At 39.1% G+C, this 19,141-nt stretch overlaps 1 protein-coding gene across 50 annotated transcripts in view; it reads right to left on the bottom strand.

The window, feature by feature from the left end:
- EPB41L2 (erythrocyte membrane protein band 4.1 like 2) overlaps positions 1-19,141 on the bottom strand; it is a 257,797-nt gene that overhangs the window by 63,305 nt on the left and 175,351 nt on the right. For all 50 annotated transcript variants that reach the window (XM_008263508.5, XM_070073578.2, XM_008263509.5 and 47 more), the window contains 4 exons: positions 12,396-12,438; positions 8,624-8,699; positions 4,888-5,106; positions 2,742-2,829 (listed from right to left, as the gene is read on the bottom strand). In XM_008263508.5, coding sequence (XP_008261730.3) covers positions 2,742-2,829; positions 4,888-5,106; positions 8,624-8,699; positions 12,396-12,438 — 426 coding nt within the window. The remainder of the gene's footprint in view (positions 1-2,741; positions 2,830-4,887; positions 5,107-8,623; positions 8,700-12,395; positions 12,439-19,141) is intronic.

Here is a 19,141-nt window from a genome sequence, read left to right as displayed (position 1 = left end):
TACTTATATCAGTTAAAAAAAAAAAGTGCAGTACTAGATAACAGATATCAGTTGCTTTCTCTGCAGTGATAACTGAATAATTCAAATATACAAACAAATTACATTGGACCAACTTGCGCAGCTTAAAAAAAAATCTAATCCTTAGGGTGCTTGACTCACCCTTCTCTTGGCAGCCACAATTCTCTCGAGGAACAGAGTAAAAAGCTAGTGTGAAGCATACACAGGTGCCCCAAGCAACTTGGCACCCGACACGAATGGTGTGTCTGCCAAAGACATCACTGCCCACACCATACAGAGCCAGGTGGAAGAGTAGCTGAGACGGCACTTCCTTACAACAGACAAGGCCATCTTCATTTCAAACGCTGAGCAAAGCTATCTCTAGTCTGGTACCATCTTTGGATGGGTCAATCTGACTTAAAAATAAACACCACCCGGAGTCAAGTAATACATAACTGCTTTATAATTATCCATATTTGTATGAACAGAAATTATAGAAAAAGAAAGGGGATAAACAAAGATTGTTCTGTTTTTTAATTATGCCACTCAGCAACAAAGTCAGAAATATAACAGCGACAGGCTTTCCATGAAGTTCTCTCCTTCTAGATCTGGCAATCACTGTCTGCCCCAACCCTCCAGTCCTGGAAGGGCCACTTTCACCAACCTGGGCAAGGTACTGGTCTTGTGCTTTCCCTGCACCTTCATTAAAAATCCGACTGCGCACGCTTCAACATGTCCTAACTCTAGCGTGCCATTAAGAACTCTTCTCATTAAAAAAATACGAAAAAAAAAAAAAAAGAAAAACACCTAATCTCAAGGCAATGAAAATAAAGGCACAAAACTTTAACAACATGAAAAGTCCTTTTAAACTGTTACAGACATTTTTTAAATGAGTCACACATATATTGCTTGTCAAATATTCTCTAATAAGTTTATCAAACATTAAATGGAATGAAAAAGTAAATGCAACCTTGCATTTTTTAAGTGTTCTGTCCCTAACTAAACAGCAAGAATTGACATTGTTATACTTAAAAAAGAGCTTGAAACTTTCTATTTTTCTAAGATAACCTATTAAAAATCAAGAATGCTAAAACCATACACTATTGCCACCTGAGAATGGGTTTCTTATGGTCAAAGTAGGAAGAAGTAAGGTTTATAACAGTGAAAGCAACCATGTTAGAAAAATAGTTAAAGGCTTGGGAAGTCTTTAGGAGCCCAAACCTTTCTCACCTCCTTCCCTCATTCCTCTTTCTTGGCTAACTCAGCCTCCTCTTTCCTCCCATATAGGAAATGAGATGAAAACCATGTAAAGGATCAGGAAAATCTTAGTTGTATCAGAAGATATCAAGCAGACAGGACTGCTTAGTAAGACGTGACTATAGGATGAAACTTTATTTTCTGCACTGTTTTATGGGGTTGTAAATGTAAAAAATCAAATTTTAAATGAGTTGGTATAGGTGACAGCACTTCCAAAAATTAAGGGTACAGAGCATGTGGTGACTAAACATCATGGTACCAGAGGCTGTTTACTGAGATTAGAAAACGTATATAAAAGCAAGCTGAAACAAATCTAAAGAAAAATGATATTCATAGTAAGACCTCATCTTAAAAAGGTGTGAGAATTCAACTGCTCAGAGGTTTTTAAGAAAGAAAACCAAAAAAATACTAAAATATTGGCAGTGCTTATTTCTGTATAGAGTAGTAAATGATTTTTATTTTATTCTGCTTGCCTTTAGTTTCTAAGATGAACATGTATTACTTTCATGTTTAAGATATAAAGGAAACCACTGAGGGGAAAAGCACACTTTGAAAACATGGAGTACAGTTAATAACACAAAGACAAAAACAAAAAAATCAATCTGAAGCCCCGGAGGGAAAATATCTCCGAGTGGAAGCCTTTCTTAGAGATTGCTCAAAGCATATAATCTGGGATTCCTACGCTACACCTAAGTTTGGCAGGGTCTTTTAAAAGGAGGTTCCCTCCAGATATTGAATTAACTCCAGACACACTTTGCCAAAGCCAACTGGTCTTTCCTCTCATTCTCCTCCACTGTCTGCACTAAGTGATTGTCTAAACAGAATCATGACATAGCAGATGTTTGTTACTGTCATCCTCCCAAGCCAACTCACCCTCTCCGACCACAGATCTTCTTTACTCCACTCTTTTACTACCTCTCAAATTCAACTGCAGGTGCTTCAGCACCTGGAGTCTGGGGCAGCCTACCAAGTCTTTTCACAAAGCACAAGATCAACCTATCAGGAAAAGCCCTACTAAGGCTCCTCTCCCTCACAACCCAGAAGTTTTCTGGAAGGTGGTCATATCTGTTTCATATTGGCCCTTTCATCCTCCCTAAGATCTGTTCTCTTCTCCCAGGACACAGGTAAAGGAAAGAGCTGCGACACAGGCAGCACCTGGCCTAGCCAAAGCTGGGATGCAGAATAAACCAGGATGGGGGTGAAAAACACTGACAACATGAATTTCTCCATAAATACCCATGAGATGATATTAATTTAAAAGGCTAAAAGAGAAGAAAGCAACAGGTGGAGAATAAATGATCCCTTCCACAACCATAAACCCCATAACTAGTCAAAAAAAAAAAAAAAAAAAAGCTACAGAGATCCTCAGGTGAAGATAAATAGTGTTTCCCCATAAGTTTTAGAACTGGGCTGTTCTGAAACCAAAGCCCTCTCAAAATGTCAGTCAATAGAACAGAATGGTGCCACTTCCTGTTAATTTACAGTACCTTGGCATGATGTAGGTCCACACCATACATGGAAAGCCTCTTTGCATTTTCTAAGAACTGAGAATCAGCTTGTGCTGGAGACAGGCCCCTGAGAATCAAAACAAACAGCATTATTTTATTAGTAGATGGAAAGGAGATGTAGTCAAGATGAGGAAAGGGTGTGTGAGCTTAGAGAGTCTGGGGTAGTCCAAGTAACTCAGCTAAGTTTGCAGGAAAGTAGGAAACAGGTAAGAAACTCAACTCTCAATCTCTAGCATTTTTCTCTTATAACTATTTAATCTAAACTGCTGTTTCACAAGGAGGTGTACCATTACCCCCACACTTTTTATCCTAAAATGTTTTTTAATTATTTCCACTGGAGAAAAAAAGCTCTGAGAACAATGGGAACAACTTAACTAAGTATAAAAAAGATTTCATCTTTCTGAGAAAATGCATTCTTACTTCTTAATTTTACTTTGCTACAATTAACCATAACTAAAATCCAAATTACTTGTACTTGATCTTACACCTTTTCACTCTTCTGTCCATACTAAAATTATTTCGATTTCCTATCTATTTATGTCCCCAAATATACAAATTTTAAGCTCTGAGAGAGTAGGACCATGTCCCATTCATCATATACCCATAGCATTTCAGCACCACACATTCCAGCAATTATACAATAAGTGTTTGGTAAGTAGAATTTAAATAAAGTTAATAAAAATTTACATTCAAATACCTTCATTTACAGTTTTTAAAGAAAAGTCTATGAATGTGATCTATTTAAAACCTTTTAATCTAGGGGCCGGCACTAGGACATAATGGGTAAAACTGCCACCTGTATCACTGGCATTTCACTTGGGCACCAGTTCAAGTTCCAGCTGCTCCACTTCTGACCTAGCCCCCTATTGGTATGCCTGGGAAAGGAGCTTCATCCAGGTCTCTCACGTGGGTAGCAGGGGCCTGAGCACTTGAGCCATCTTCCGCTGCTTTCCCAGACCCTCAACAGGGAGATGGATTGGAAGTGGAGCAGCTGGAACTCGAGCCAACACCCATATGGGATGCCAGGTCACAAGCAGAGGCTTAACCTCCTTTACCACAACACTGGCCCCACTAGTCAATATTTTATAAAATTATAATACTACAGATATGATATAATTTTACATCAAAAGTTATAAAAGTCTGAATAAAAAAATCCATGTTCAGACAGATATCAAAGTTCTCAAGGTGTAACATGGTATTAAATCCCTCAGAGAAACCAAAGGGCCATATTCTGTGGTTTCACTAAACCTTCTGTGCAGCTCAGCTATCACTCCTACATCCATCACCACACACGTCTTTTTAAAAATTAATTTATTTATCTGGCAGGCAAACTGACAGAAAGAGATAGGGAGAGAGAAAGAGAATCTCCCATCTGCTAGTACTCTCTCCAAATGGCCACAACAGGCATGGCTGGTCCAGGCCAAAGCCAGGAGCTCCATCTGGGTCTCCAGTGAGGGTGGAAGGGGCCCAAGCACTTGCACCATCATCCACTGCTTTACTAGGGGCATTAGCAGGAAGCTAGATCAGAGTAAAGCACCTGGGACTAAAATGGGCACTCCGATACGGGATGTCAGCATTGTCCCTGCCGAAATGCTGGGAACTACCACCAGATTTCTAACTCAAATCTTGATGCTTCATTATCTCCCAGGTCTTCTTGTCATATGTATTAATGTAAACAATTAAAAAGGAGACAAAATAAGTAAAATGCCAAACAAGTATGTGGGTATGTTTGTTCCATGCATACATGTATCTGTGTGTGTTTAACAGGTAAAGGATGGGACTAGAGACAGTGAGATGTCGTCACAGTGCAAAGGACACTCTTCCAATAAATTTAACTAGATAGTCCCATAAGCACAGCTCTTCATATTATAGCCATAAAAACAACAAAAAACTATCCCAAAGCATGCAGATAGTCTTGACAGTCATGAGCATAGCTCTTCACATCACTGTCCTAAAGACAAGGCTGTCAGTGCTAGTTGAAGCTCCAGAAGGAAAATCTGGATAATCCCATAACCTGTCCTCAAATATCTAGCAAGTATTTCAAGAGGTGATACTGAAATTTACCACAGCCATCCTCTCCTCTCCTCTCCTCTCCCCACACCCCCCTGAGCAAATCAACACAGACCTGTGGGTTTTATGCAGCTCAGCCACCTTCTCTTCCAGCTCCTTAGTCTGTGTGGGTGCAAACTGGAATTCACTAAGGTCAATATTGCCATGCTCTTCAGGGTCATGGTCCCCAAGTTCAGCCTGCAGTGTGTAGGATCCCAGGAGGGCATGAGTCACAAAAGAACAGGGCAGGCGGCCAGAGGCAATGTCCTGCCGAAGCTGAAGGCACAAGAAGTATCTGTGAGGAGCAGGGGGAGAAAAGGGTTGGAGGAGAACAATTAGTCCCGTTTGGGGGGCTTCTAGTCCTTAACTTTTAGTGTTCTTTTGAACACAAACACACAAGGGAGATACTTCATATCCATAGCAAAAACCATCTCCTCTGATAGGATGTCTCACCAGATACTTGGACTCCTAAACTTGTAGCCTATTTAAGGAGAGGAAGTCCAGAAGACTGCTTCCTGGAATGGAAATCTTGAACTCTTCTTTTGGCAATACTTGAACCATGATTAATATTACAACAAAGACTTTTGTGACTAAAGTAAAAAAAAAAAAAGTTCAACCATTTAAACTGTCTCCTTAGACTTAAAACTGTAATAAAAATTAGCACACACCCCAATAGCTGTAAAAATGAATGAAATTTTAAAAATAATTGCAATCTTAGTCATGTCCAAGAAAAGTTAATGTCACCCACTTTTTATCAGCTCTATACTCCTTACGCTAATTTCTTCCTATCCTGAAAACCCTTTAATAATAATCATTAAGCAAATCTCCACTTTGAAGCTTTTGCCCCTCCTATACCTACCCCACCTGGAAAGGTAACTTGCTTGGTTTTTAGGAAAGACATGGACTTTGCAGCCTGGAAGACATGATGCTATGTGACTTTCAGCAATAAGATTTATTAATATAAAACCAATCTCCTCCCTGTAGGATGGGAAGAACTTTACCTCCCCGATACTACAAATAAAATATCTGACATTATACCTGGCAATCAATAACTGGCAATGATTATAATTACTAGCCATGGCAATGACAGTTATTCTCATTCAATGTTCCATGTGGCTTATTACAAGCTGAAAAAGAATTTTTGTTTTCAACTAAATAGCATGCAGAAACATGTACTTTATATTCTCTGGGAAAGTTTTCTTTTCAGCCTCATTATCAATTCTTTTTGGTGACATTTTAACATTATTTCCACTCTCAAATTTCACGCAGACCCCTCTGAAGTAAATGGCTGTGCCCTCATTCTTGAAGATCTCTCAGAGACTGCGATTCCCACGGGCAACTGGTCACCTTTCTGTGGATATTTTTGCCCAGACCAGACTGAGTTTTAAGGCCCAATTCTCTTCCTGCTCTCTCTACTCCCAACACATTTCAAATGCAAGTGCTGGCCTCTGGTCCAGGCTTCCTTGTTGATTGAGTCAGATGACACATCCCATCACACCATGGCAGGGTAGTTCATCACCCGAATCTATCACAGGCAGGGCAGGGACTCTGTTTATCATCATCATCATCATCTCATCGTCATCATCATCTCACAGTGGGAAAAGTACTTTCCATAAGACAAGTACACAATGATTTTCTGAGAGAATAAAAGTCTTCTATTACTATAGTCTGGGTATTTTTATGCATTGCAAGAACTCTTTTTAAGGAGAATTATATTTCCTTTACCCCTCTGTGCCAGGAGAACCTAAGTGTAACTGCACTCACTTTTAGAATTACTTATTTGAAAGGCAGAATGACATAGAGAAGTAAGAGAGGCAAGGGAAGAGTGAGGGAGAGAGAGAGAGAGAGAGCGAGAATTCTTCCAACTGCTGGTTCACTCTCCAAATGGCTACAAGAGTTGAGAGTAGGTGAGGCAAAAGCCAGGAGCCAAGAGCTGCATCAGGTCTCCCACAGGGTTGGTAAAGGGCTAAGCACCCCTTTCTTCCCAAGCACAACAGCAGCGAGTGGAATCAGAAGCGGAGAGCTGGGGTCCAGCTGGCACTACTATGGGATGCCGTGTTGCAAGCAGTGCCTTAATGTGCTGTGCCACAACACCATGGCTGGCACTTACTTTAGAAAACTAAACTTTAATTCCAGGTTATCTTCAATTCCTAGTTTTCCATAGTTTATGGCACTTTTAGAACCTAACCACAAAGATTCCATCTTACTGCTTCTTCATATATTATTTTCTGTACCTCTCAGGTTGGTTCTTTCCTCAGTTTTCAAAGACTAAGTCTAAGCCCCCAGAACTCCAGATAAAAACTGGCAAGAGCTTCCTAAATTTACCAATGCCATCTTCTTCACAAAGCACGAGAAAGCATTTTTCAACACTATTCTGAATAATGCTCTTGCCCTCCTCAAAGCCTACCCTGCCTTCTAAATGTTCACTTCAGTTATGGGGACGATAGCCGTCACAGCATTCAGGCTACCAGATCATAAATACAGGCAAGTGGCTGGTCCCAGGCTGCAGCACTGATGCCTTCAGCTCGATCAGTAGACTTTATAGTTCCTTTCACCACCATGAGGGGGACTGTTTCAAGTCCTATTTCTATGAAAAAGCAACGCAGTTAGCAATGCTATACAGTGCAATCATCAAAGGATTATCATCCCCCAAACAAATTACTGTAAGGAATGTCCCTACAGAGAGGGCACTGGGTCACAACTACTGGCATGGGGCAAATTCACTCTTGCAGTGATGCTCTCCATCCCACACCCAGACCCCGTCAGGTTTTATGCTCTAGGCAGCTCACTGTGCGGTTACAAAAGCTAGAATTGATTATTAGCTGACGCTAATTCACTCAGAGCTTAATCAGTACATCAGAAGTAATTAATTAATACCTTAGTGCATTTCTATTCAGCAAGCAATAGTAAAGGAAGAAAAGTTTAAAAGGACTGCCATGTATCAGTATGCACTTTTTAAAGCATCTGCACAACTTGACGTCCAACAACAAAACTGGCCTAGCAGAAAGCATCAGAAGCACAGGAATCAGAGAGACAGAGCCTTTGCTAAGATCCACCAGTTTTCTCCAGCTACCTACACTGCAGTTGTCCTGGGCCATGTACGTAACCTTTCAAAATATGTATAAAATCACACTTTATACTTAATCTTACCAAAGCAAGAAATCCTATAAATGGTATTCAGTCAATGAGGCCTAAGATATCAAGGTGATATCATAATCTCCTTGGTTACCATTCAAATACTCAACCACTCTCAGAATCAACTGCTCTCTTACTCCTAAACTGAATTCTTTATTTGCAATTTAATCATCTGTTCCTTTAGCCTACATAATTTCAGAGGAGATGTAAATAAAACAGCTATTGACTCTCCATAAGAAAGTCTACCAAGTTAGTTGAGAGGACAAAAAATGACCATTTCAATTAACTTAAATTTCATTTATTTATCATTACATCATCTTTGCAATATGAAACTATGTATACACAGGCCCACATGAGCTATACAATTAAACCCAATCTTCATATTGAATCTTCATATTAAATGCCAGTGATTTTTTAAAGGAAACAAAGTTGTCAGCAATATATATTTTTATAATATTCCATTCCTCAAATATAAATGGATACAATAAAAGCAAATAAAATTTTTGAAACTGGCAACATTTCAAGCTATTTGGGAGTAATCATTTCTAACAAAACTTCTAAAACTTAATTCACACAATATTATTTTGGTTTTCAATACTGAAATTACCACTATGTTCTCCATTGGGCAGAAATGAGAGCTAAGTAAAGGTTCATCTTAAAATGTAATGATAAACTACCTGGTGATATCTTCTGTCAGTTGAGATGGATCAGGAGGATAAAACTTCACATTAAAAGTGAACAGCCAAGGAAGATCTGAAATTATTAAATATCAAAGTTATTCGCCCACACAGATGACTACTTATTTTGATATAATACAGAGTAATCTGACTAAAAAAGTCAGTTTGCAGAATTTTGTTTCTTAATTACTATTAGTATCACAAAGGGAAAACTAAATGACAAATAAAATACACACCCATTTCATAAATAACCCACCACCAAAGAATTCACTGGTTTTACAAACATTTATTAGTACTTCAACAAATGCTTTGTGTGGTGATTCATTATGCAAAAACTTTAATATACTCTCCTTACAACAGTTCTGAGACAGGACTTCTCAGGTTTCATAGAGGAGATGTAAGTATACTCCTACATAGCATATACTTCGCTGCACTGTGCCATCAAGAATGAAAACATTAAAAACTATGTCATAAATGACTTTTTAAAAAGTTAAAACACTGCTATCTATTTGTTAGCATTTAACTAATGTTTTGCTGTATCCTGTTCTGGATGGCTTAGAACAAGAAATAAAGAGGCTCAAATAATTACACTAGCCTGAATTTATATTTCTGCTCAAAAGGTATAGTATTTTTTAAATAAAAACAAAAATGTGTGTGTGTGTGTGAGTGTGTGTTTCTAAGTTATTCTACTTTATTCTATATATATTTGAAGGCCTCACAAGAGCTTTAATTTACGGACTTGACAAAGTTTCTTGAATCCCATTCTCTTGTTCAGTGCATCACTTTGTCTTTTTCTCAAATATTTACTAAATGGCTATATCAAACATGCATTTTAGCTGGATTTTGGCTCACACATCACTACTCCACTAACAAAGTCAATCCTGCGAACTCAAGAAACAGATGTCAGTTCTGCTCTACCTATTTAAAGCATACTAGTAGAATATAATATTTTCCTGAATATCAAGAGATATTATGCTGTTTCTTAGCCTGGGGCACCACACTGGCTGTGTCAAATATCCATGCAATGTGTATACATTTACACTTCTCTGAGGTGACTGCTAATCCACAATCAAGCAAAGCCATCATGGATTATTTCTTAAAAGCTTATTTGTTTTCTCAGCATTAACACTAGCATATGCTTGCCTAGATATGAGTATGGGCATACATTTCTGTGAGAACATCTATATTTTAGGATATATAACCAAATCTAAAAGTTGTTGAAATGCACCAATAATGTTATCTTTTAACTGATGAAACATATATATTTGTGGTGTAAAGTATGTTTTGAAATATAAATACACTGTAGAATAGCTAAGTCAAGCTAATTGATATATGCATTACCTCCCAAAGTTACCATTTTGGGGGCCTGGGAACACGTAAAACCTATTAAGTAATTTCCAAATTAAACTTTTGATTATATATTGTTATCCTAATTGTACCTAGACATATACAAAACAGTACAGCTGGCTATGGATTGTTTATGCATATTTATGACATGTAAGCCTTAGCTTTACAATTTTATTTGTGCACGTTGCGCGTTCCAGAAAACAGATTTGGCCCTTGTCTTAAGAAACTCAAAAAAGATTAACATGTACTTTTGCTAATTGTCTATTAACTGAAAAGTAACAATAAAATCACAGCAGAGACTGGGCTGGAATAGAACAAACAGTTCTTTCTTCCATTTTAAAACAAGCAGAAAGAGAGAGGAAAGAGGTAAAACATCACTTCCTAGGTCCACTTTTACGTTAGTCAGGAGACAGTACAGGAGGCCATTTAAAACTGGACCCAATAGTTTTAAAAAGTCTAATCCTATTTGTCACTGGTATTCCTCTTGCCAAACCACGAGGGCAAGTGTCCTGAAATAATTCTTTAAAAACTTCACAAATAATCAAAACTTAAGAATATGATCCATAATCAGCAATTCTTGCCTTTCATGTTTTCCCAACACATTATTTTAAAGTTTTCTTCCAAAAGCTTTGAAACTTTTTAAAATGTTTTATCTCCAAAAGGAGGTTTCTGAAAGTAAATATCCATAACTCTGAAATGAGTAGAACACACATAAACAGTAACAAAACAAAGTCATAGGAAACAACTCAACAAAACATCAATCACGGTTCAGAAGTTGTCCTTTTCTAGATTTGGGTCACTTGGCAGGAGTGCTTGTAGAGGAAGTCTAAGAACTAAGCATCCTTACACCTTGGTGAAGTCATGCCCTTTGCAGAGTGTGTAACAACTGCAGAAAGGACAAAGGGAGGATTCCAAAGCTTTCTGGTGCAGTTTCTTCCACACTATCAACATATGTAACTGTCTACTTAGTCCTTATCTTTTCCCCTTTTTGACCATGAAGCAACTATAAACGAATGAAACGCCAAGATAATAAATGCAAAAGAGGAAAAGGCAGGGAGAAAACGAGAGGTGGAAAGTCAGGAACAATACTCAAAAGACAGAGTGACCACCATGCCAGACTGCCTGGGACTGTCCCATTTCCTGAAAAACCCCGCAGGTCCTGGGCAAATCTGAAAGGGTGGTCACCTTGATCAAGGACATTTTTAAAAGGAAAAAAAATACATGCCTGGAATTAAAAAGTAGAGTAGAAAAAGAAAGAAATGATAGGAAGATGACCAAAAAGAATAGTAATTCAAGACAGAAAAAAAAAAAAAAAAAGAAAAGAAAAGAATGTGGAGAACCTAAAATGGGAGACAGAAAGCAGATAGAACAAGAAGCACAGCTTTGTTCCAGTGTTTGAACATTAGGAATAAGTAGGGAAATGAAATCAATAGAAGAGGGAATTCTGCAGGTTGGTTCTCAAGGAAATGGCTTCTCCCTGGACAATTCAGTCTAGATGAACCGTTAGGAATTTACCACTCTTCAAATTCTGCTCTCCAGTCTAAAACTTCCAGCTGTTCATGTCTCCCTACTTCCTCCTCCTCAGTCACTGACAGACCCTAAAGTAAATGAAGTATCAGATCCTATACTTGAGATTTCTCTGGGGTAATAATGTTTCCTGGCACAGATGTGTTGGAGCCAGCCACAGGCAAGGCAACCTGCAGAGGCAGAATTTAGGAAGGGAAATGAAGGTGCTTAGAGTGGGACACTAGACATCATTTTGGAATTCTACAGCAAGAACAAACTGGCAAATGGGAAGAACAAGACAAGCTGGACTAACTACAACGCTAGGCTCCAAGAACATGTACAACAACCTCAGACTGCAGCGAAGGAAGAGCCCAGAAGGCAGTGACCTGGGAGAAGTGAAAATACTGTTCTGCCCGCTCCTCATCCTCAGAAGCCCAGCTCCAGTACATCTGTAACCATCAGCTGAACACCTCTGGGGACTGAGAGATGCTAAGCAAGGAAACAAACTACACATTTCTAAAATGAAATGGGCAAAGCAACAGTATTAGGCCTACCACGGGTAAAATTTATATAAAAAGTGAAACTTATTTTAAAAAGGCAGATTTTCATTCTTTCCCAGAAGAAAAGCTCAGATGTCACATAACTGTGGCAGACAGTGTAAGGGAATATTTAGGAACGTGAGTCTAAAAGAATCTCCTGAAAGGTAGGAGTCTCGAAGCCACACAGAAAATAAACAGCTGTGATTCCACAAATATATTATTGACATTACTAACTTCTCAGACAGTATAAATAAAACTAGAACTGATCATTCCTTCATATCATGTTAGCTATTCTGGTCTATAAATTTCATTAAAGACAGTAAGACATAGATGTAAAGATTAACTTAAAATTTTTAAAGTATGATTATTTAAATACTCACTTCGAAGTTGTCTCTTTATTTCTTTTGCAGGATCTAGCCAGTTCTGCATGGGGAGGAAAAAAGTTTAATTTCCATAAGAAATACTTCAGAGCTCAAAATGGAACACAGTTTCAATTTACTTTTTTAAGCGTAAACATATTTTAATATAGTCCTGTTCAAAGCAGCTTTCACCTATTAGCATTCTACCAGGCTACAATTGATTTGCTTTTGAGTGTATATGTGTGTATGTGTATGTGTTAAAAACAAAAATATGCAAATAGTTTTAAAGTGGATCCTGAGGGCTGCATTCTCTTGGGTCTACAAACAGTATGAAACACAATGTATCTACACACAATGTTTATAGAAGAACTGCCAGCAAACAGCCTCTAAGGACACTGAATTGACAGTTCTTTCATGACTGGTCCAGTCCATAGTCAAGAAGAATTAAATTGTGAAAAGGAAACTATTGGCTAAAAATCTATTCACCGCAATTGAACACAAGTATCTTAAATTCTAAAGCCAACTCTTCCTTTCCCTTTGCCTCCCTTTTTTTGGTAACTGTATGATGCTAAGGAGGAGTACTGTCACATCAGATAATATTTTCCTTCCTGAACTTAATATAGCACCTTCTTTCTTTTTAACCTAATTCCAAGCTCGAAATCACAATCATAAGGAACTCCTTTTCACTCCCCCACCATTTCAACCCATTGAGAAAACCAACATAAAAACGTGCTGGGAAACCACTGTAACACTTTTAAACAAACAAATTTAGACCACTAGATAAGAAAGCATCTATGGGCATTGAATATTTGTCTTTCAAGGCTGTAAGCAAAAGAGCCACACAAAAAATCTAATATTTTTGTTTGCATTTTTATACTTCTCCCATTCTATATTCATCATTACTAAAGTTTACCTTTATCTTCACTAACAAGTAGTTTTTGAGATAAAGAAGCCAACTCAAATAATGACTTTACAATAAATTTTATTCACTCTATTAGGTATTCCAAATAGTACATTAAACATCTGTGCCGAAATAAAATTTCATTCAGACATATAAATAGCAAACAAAATGTTTACTGTCACACAGAAAATAACCATCACCTACTGTCTTAACAATATATTGAAATGGTACAACAGAACACGATCTTACACTATTAAAAAGTACTAACAACATGATGCTTTGAAAGCAGAGTTGCATGGACTCCTTCAGATTTCGCCACGCTGTTCATGGCCCGCACTCAAGGCAGCAAGGATCTAAGGTGCGCATGGTTCTGTCCTAACACTGGTTATATTCAGACCACTCAGTAAAGAGCTGCCAGAGCCTGCTCTAGTTTCACATTACTGGTGTCCCAGCTGCATGAGCCACTGATGTGAAAGGCCAGTGGGACCCTGTAATGGTACCTCCAGTGCTATGTTAGGGAACAGCTCTAATTCTCCCCTCAGAAAAGAGCTTGGCATTCAGCCTCCATGCCCTGCAGCTGCTGTCCCACACAACAGCTGGCTCACAAATGGCCAGCTATGAGTGCACAAGAATGAGAAAAACAGATCATTCAGTTTCTAGCCCAGACTGGACAAGCTGGAGAAGAGGTGAAGAAGGGTCAAATGGGTGGCATTTCCATCCAAGGAAGTTAACTACCACAGCAAGAAAAACTGAATCAAAGACAACTGGTGTCAAACTGAAAAGAAAACAAAAATAAATCCCCTGACCATTAACAAGGAGAAAGAAGAGAATAGCAGGAAAACTGCTGGTGTCAAAGGCAGGTTTCCTAAATCCCCAGTTTCAGTGACAACTGATAAAGCTGCCTGCTACATAAGAACCATAAACAACCCACCTGCTCCAGAAGATGGTAGAAGCAGCCTCATCTGTGTTCCCTGCCATCTGGTGCCTTCTCCTCTCACCTAGAGCACCAACCCCTATTACCAGAGAGTTGCTGCAGAGCAGGAGAAGGGTCAAGAGAGCTCTCCAGATCCAGAAACAGGAGTGACAAGTCAGCCAGCCAAATTCAGATTCAGTTTCATTCTTGGGCCACTTTCTACCACCTTGTCAGCCAGAACACTGAAGGTTAAAGTGGCTTCTTATCAGACCCTCATAAGAAAGACTAAGTAGCAGAATTTAGCCAATGCGATCAAGCAGCAGCCACAGAGATGACTCCTTCCAATTGCCAACATGACTTTGTGCTCTGAACTACACTACTTCCACACTGTGCAAGCTCCATTCCTGCCAAGAAGTGTGGTTGTCTTCCCGTTTTCTAGGACTACAACTTTGCAAGAGCTGTGTAGACCACATTTTCCACATCATCCAGGGTACTTGGAAGTTTGGGGCCATTGGTAATCCCCTAATTAGTGCCTGTTACCAAAAAAAGCTACACTTGATTACTTCCTCTCTATGCTGTGGTCATCTTAAAACATCACAAGTTATATGATTTTTATTAGATTTTTGTTTTCTTTGAATAAAACATTCATTTGAATAGTTATCTCTAATGAGAACTTAAGATCACATAAACTCAGATAATATCCACCTTTTCTAAAAAGCTGCCCTACTATAGTGAAGATTGTTCTTGGAACAGAGACAAGACACAAATAACAAAATGTTCTCATGAAAATAATGAGAAGCGGAGCCAGCACTGCGGTGTAGTAAGTTAAGCCTCTATCTGTAGCGCCAGCATCCCCCACGGGTGCTGGTTCATGTCCCATCTGCCCCTCTTCGGATTCTGCTCTCTGCATATGGCCTGAGAAGGCAGTAGAGGATGGCCCAAGTGCTTGGGCCCCTGAAACCAGTGGGAGACCCAGAGGAAACTTCTGGCTCCTGGCTTCAGATCGGCCCAGCTGAAGCTGTTCCAACGATTTGGGGAGTGAACCAGCAAATTGGAAGACCTCTCTCTATACCTCTTTCTATCTGTAACTCTGCCTCTCAAATAAATAAATAGATCTTTAAAAAAAAAAAAAAAAAGAAGGAGAGAGAGAGAAAGAAAGAAAATAATGGGCAGTATGACTGGTCTAAGTGCTCTGACATACAATTAAAGTAGTATCTAGCTAAGACTTTCTAAGTTTTACCTGATGAGAAGGATCTATCTGGCACATGTGTTAAAAGATTCTTTTATTGCCTAGCAGCATACATTCATAAGAACAAACAAAAACATACTTAATATAACTTGAAAAAGAAATGCAACTTTACTGTGTGCATTAGAAATTACACATATGGAGCAGACAAAAAATTTTTTAATAAATAATAAAAACAAACTTCTTGGGTGTGATATTTAAAAAGAAGGAGTGACACAAGAAGGAAAATTATATCAGAGAATGAGCTAAATACATGTGGACACATATACAGACACATCTACCTTCCACCCCAGGGCAGATGACAATGTATCATCACCATGCTTTAGATGTAAAGATGTGGCTGCTACAGTCACATGTACAGACTTTGGGATCAGAAACACATGGAGTTAATTGTCTTTCCATCAACTCTCTGGATTTGGGCAGGTTTGGGCACATTCTTTGGCTCCTTTGACCCTTCATTTCCTCAAATGCAAGGAGGAATCACAATATCTACGTCATAGGGTAGTTCTTTTCAACCAGTAATTTATTCAAATGCTTCTTGAAGAGTAAATATTTTAGGCACTTTATGATAGTATCTTTAACATCTTTTTTGTAACTAAATAATTTTATCACCTTTAGATATTTCTTCACATAACAATATTCTCAAAGGTGATGTGCCAAATAAAGAATTTGATATGGCTATTTAGTATATTCATACCCTAAGAAAGATAAGTCAGGCGTCAGGTTCACAAAATGTAGTTGTTACACATGGGTCAGATCAAATAAAAATCACACCCCTTTTCCTTAGAGAATACTGGCAGATAATGGCTGCCTTTTTTATAAAGCTGTCCTAGTAGAGTGAAGATTCTTCCTGGAAATAGAGATAAGCACAAGTGACAAGATCCCTTCTCACTAAGACACTGAGCAGGATGGCTGGTCTAAGTGTTCTGCTGTGCACGTAAAGTATTATCTAGCTAAGTGTTTCTAAGTTTTGTCTGACGAGGAGGATCTACCTGGCACACGTGTTAACAGAGAGATGCATCCATGGTCCAGATGGCACTTTCTGAAACACTCTCCAGGGAAGGGGCCTAAGAACATCAATGTTAGGGTCCTTTCCAGTTAATTCTTGATGAGGCAAACAGGGATTTTCTCAGTGTTTCCCAAACTTCAAAGTATAAGCAACAAAGCAAAAGTAAAACTCAGCTGAAACCCATGTTAGATCTCAATTTTAGAAAGTTTAAAGGTTTATTTATTTATTTAATTGAAATTCAGAGTTAGAGAAAGAGGGAGATCAGAGAGAGACTGATCTTCTGTCTACTGGTTTACTCTCAGATGGCCGTAAAGGCCAGGGCTGGGCCAGGTTGAAGCCAGGAGCTTCACTCAGGTCTCCCATGTGGGTTCAAGGGCGCAAGCGTTTGGGCCACCTTCCACTGCTTTCCCAGGTTCTGGAACAGAAGTGAAGCAGCCGGGACTCAAACTGGCATCCATATGGGATATTGGTGTCGCAGGCAGAAGCTTAACTGGCTGTGCCACAACGCCAGCCCCAGATTTCAATAAAATTTATCTTGGCTTATTAAAGTAAAATGCATTTCTTGAGCAACTTAAGGTGGGGATATTCACTGATTCAATCTGCTAATTTTTTTCACATCTTTCTCTGTGTACACCTCTCCACATCCAAAGTTTCAACTCAGTACATATTTATCTTCTACATGAATATCAGGTACACAGAAATTAATAAGCCATAACAGGCTTCCAAAAGAAGTTAACTAAAATGAAGTTGCGCTCCTAGAATGTCAGAGGGCAATAAATTCAAATCAGGGGGAAAAAATGTTCCATTTTTTTTTTATTTTCACTTAACATCTAACTGAAACTTAGCCTTATTTATTGGCTTTCTCTACAGCCCCACTTAAAATGCCGTGCTGAGAAGCAGCCTACAGAATTCACCACTGCCATGACAAGTTTGCCTCGGTGGAGGCAGAGCTTTTGGGCAGTGCTTAGGATATGGTCTCCAGGGTGCAGCCCCATGATGGATGACTGGTAGCTTTATAGGGACATGAACCTGCCCTGCCCTGTGATCTTTCCCTCTCACATGCACTCCTGCTGTGATCCAATCCACCAGGATAGCAGGCAGCAAAGGGGTCCTCACCAGGGCTGGAGCCATGTTTGGACTTCCCAGTCTCTAGAACCATAAACCAAATAAAACTCTTTTCTTTATAGCTTATCCCATCTGAGTATCATGCTATTAACAACAGAAAACAGATTCATACAAGTACAGAAACCATGGCACCTCTGCCAAAAACAGAAACAAAAAACATTTAAAAAAATTTCTTCCATTAGGTTACAGAAACATATTAGCTAAGCTGCACACTTATGTATTATTATACCGATGTACTTGATGCCTATTCTACTCTGTACTGTATCTCTGAGAATGAAACAGTATTGGTTAATCTAACATCTCCCTACAATATTTTCAGAGTATTAAAGATGATTCAAAATTATCCTTGAACAGAAACATCTACAAAAAAATTAAAGCTTCATTATGAATCATAATATTTATATTCATAGGATGTTGCTGTGGGAAAGGAAACAACTATGGAGAATATATGGTTCAAACGTCCATGCAGAATACTCAAGGCCCACTCTTGCCCGAGTGGCTGTGAATACTTGAACACTCCTGGGACCATGAATCACATGGAGGACTTCCTACCCACTTGGCTTTCATGACATTTCAAACTCCTGTGATCCTCTCTGCTATAATTCTCCCAAAAGAACATTTTACAATGCAGATGGGGCTTCTCACATTTTATGGAGGTGGGTGGGGAAGGGGGATCTTTTTTTCTCCCAAAGACCATTTGGATATTTGTAACATCATCTGCAGGCCACAAAGAATTTCCAACTTAAAAATTACCCTGCTAAAGACTTACTGAATTTTGAGCCCTGCCTGTTGTTGCCTTGGCAGGGCCAGACCAAATGATCCTCCCAGCCTTATATGGCCCATGGGCCAGAAGTTCCTCATCCCTGCTTCACGAGTATACATGAAAGGGAATATATCAATCACCAGAGGATCTCAACAAAATGCAGATTCTAACTCAGCAGGTCTGGGACAAGGGCCTGGAAGTTTTCATTTCTGGTAAGAACAGATACTACACTCAATCCTAGCCAAAAGGCTGAGAGACAATATAATTTTTCACTTCTAACAAGCTTCTAGATGATGCCAACACAGCTGTTCCTTGGACTACTACCCTTTGATATTATGGGCCTAGATTTCTTCTTACATATAAATTCCTGTCTCTTCTGAAAGCCAAATGTAGAAAGATATTTTTCGGGGCTGGCACAGTGCCGCAACAGGTAAAGCTGCTGCCTGCAGTGCCAGCATCCCATATGGGCACCAGTTCGAGGCCCAGCTGCTCCAACTCTGATCCAACTCTCTGCTATGGCCTGAGAAAATAGTGGAAGATGGCCCAAGTCCTTTGGCCCCTGCACCCACATGGAAGACCCAGAGGAAGCTCCTGGCTCCGGATCAGCCCAGCTGAGGCTCTGGTGGCCATTTGGGCAGTGAACCATTGGATGGAAAATATCTCTCCTCTCTCTCTCCTTTCTCTCCACCTCTGCCTCTACCTCTCTGTAACTCTGCCTTTCAAATAAATAAATAAATCTTAAAAAAAAAAAAAAAGATATTTTTCAAGTTCCTTAACTGACTTGGGTAGACAACAAGCCCTTACTGAGTA

This window comes from Oryctolagus cuniculus, chromosome 5 (assembly GCF_051225735.1).
Source record: "Oryctolagus cuniculus isolate XC-2025 breed Fujian yellow rabbit chromosome 5, ASM5122573v1, whole genome shotgun sequence".
NCBI classification, from domain to species: Eukaryota; Metazoa; Chordata; class Mammalia; order Lagomorpha; family Leporidae; genus Oryctolagus; species Oryctolagus cuniculus.
This window is presented reverse-complemented; position numbering and strand designations above follow the sequence as displayed.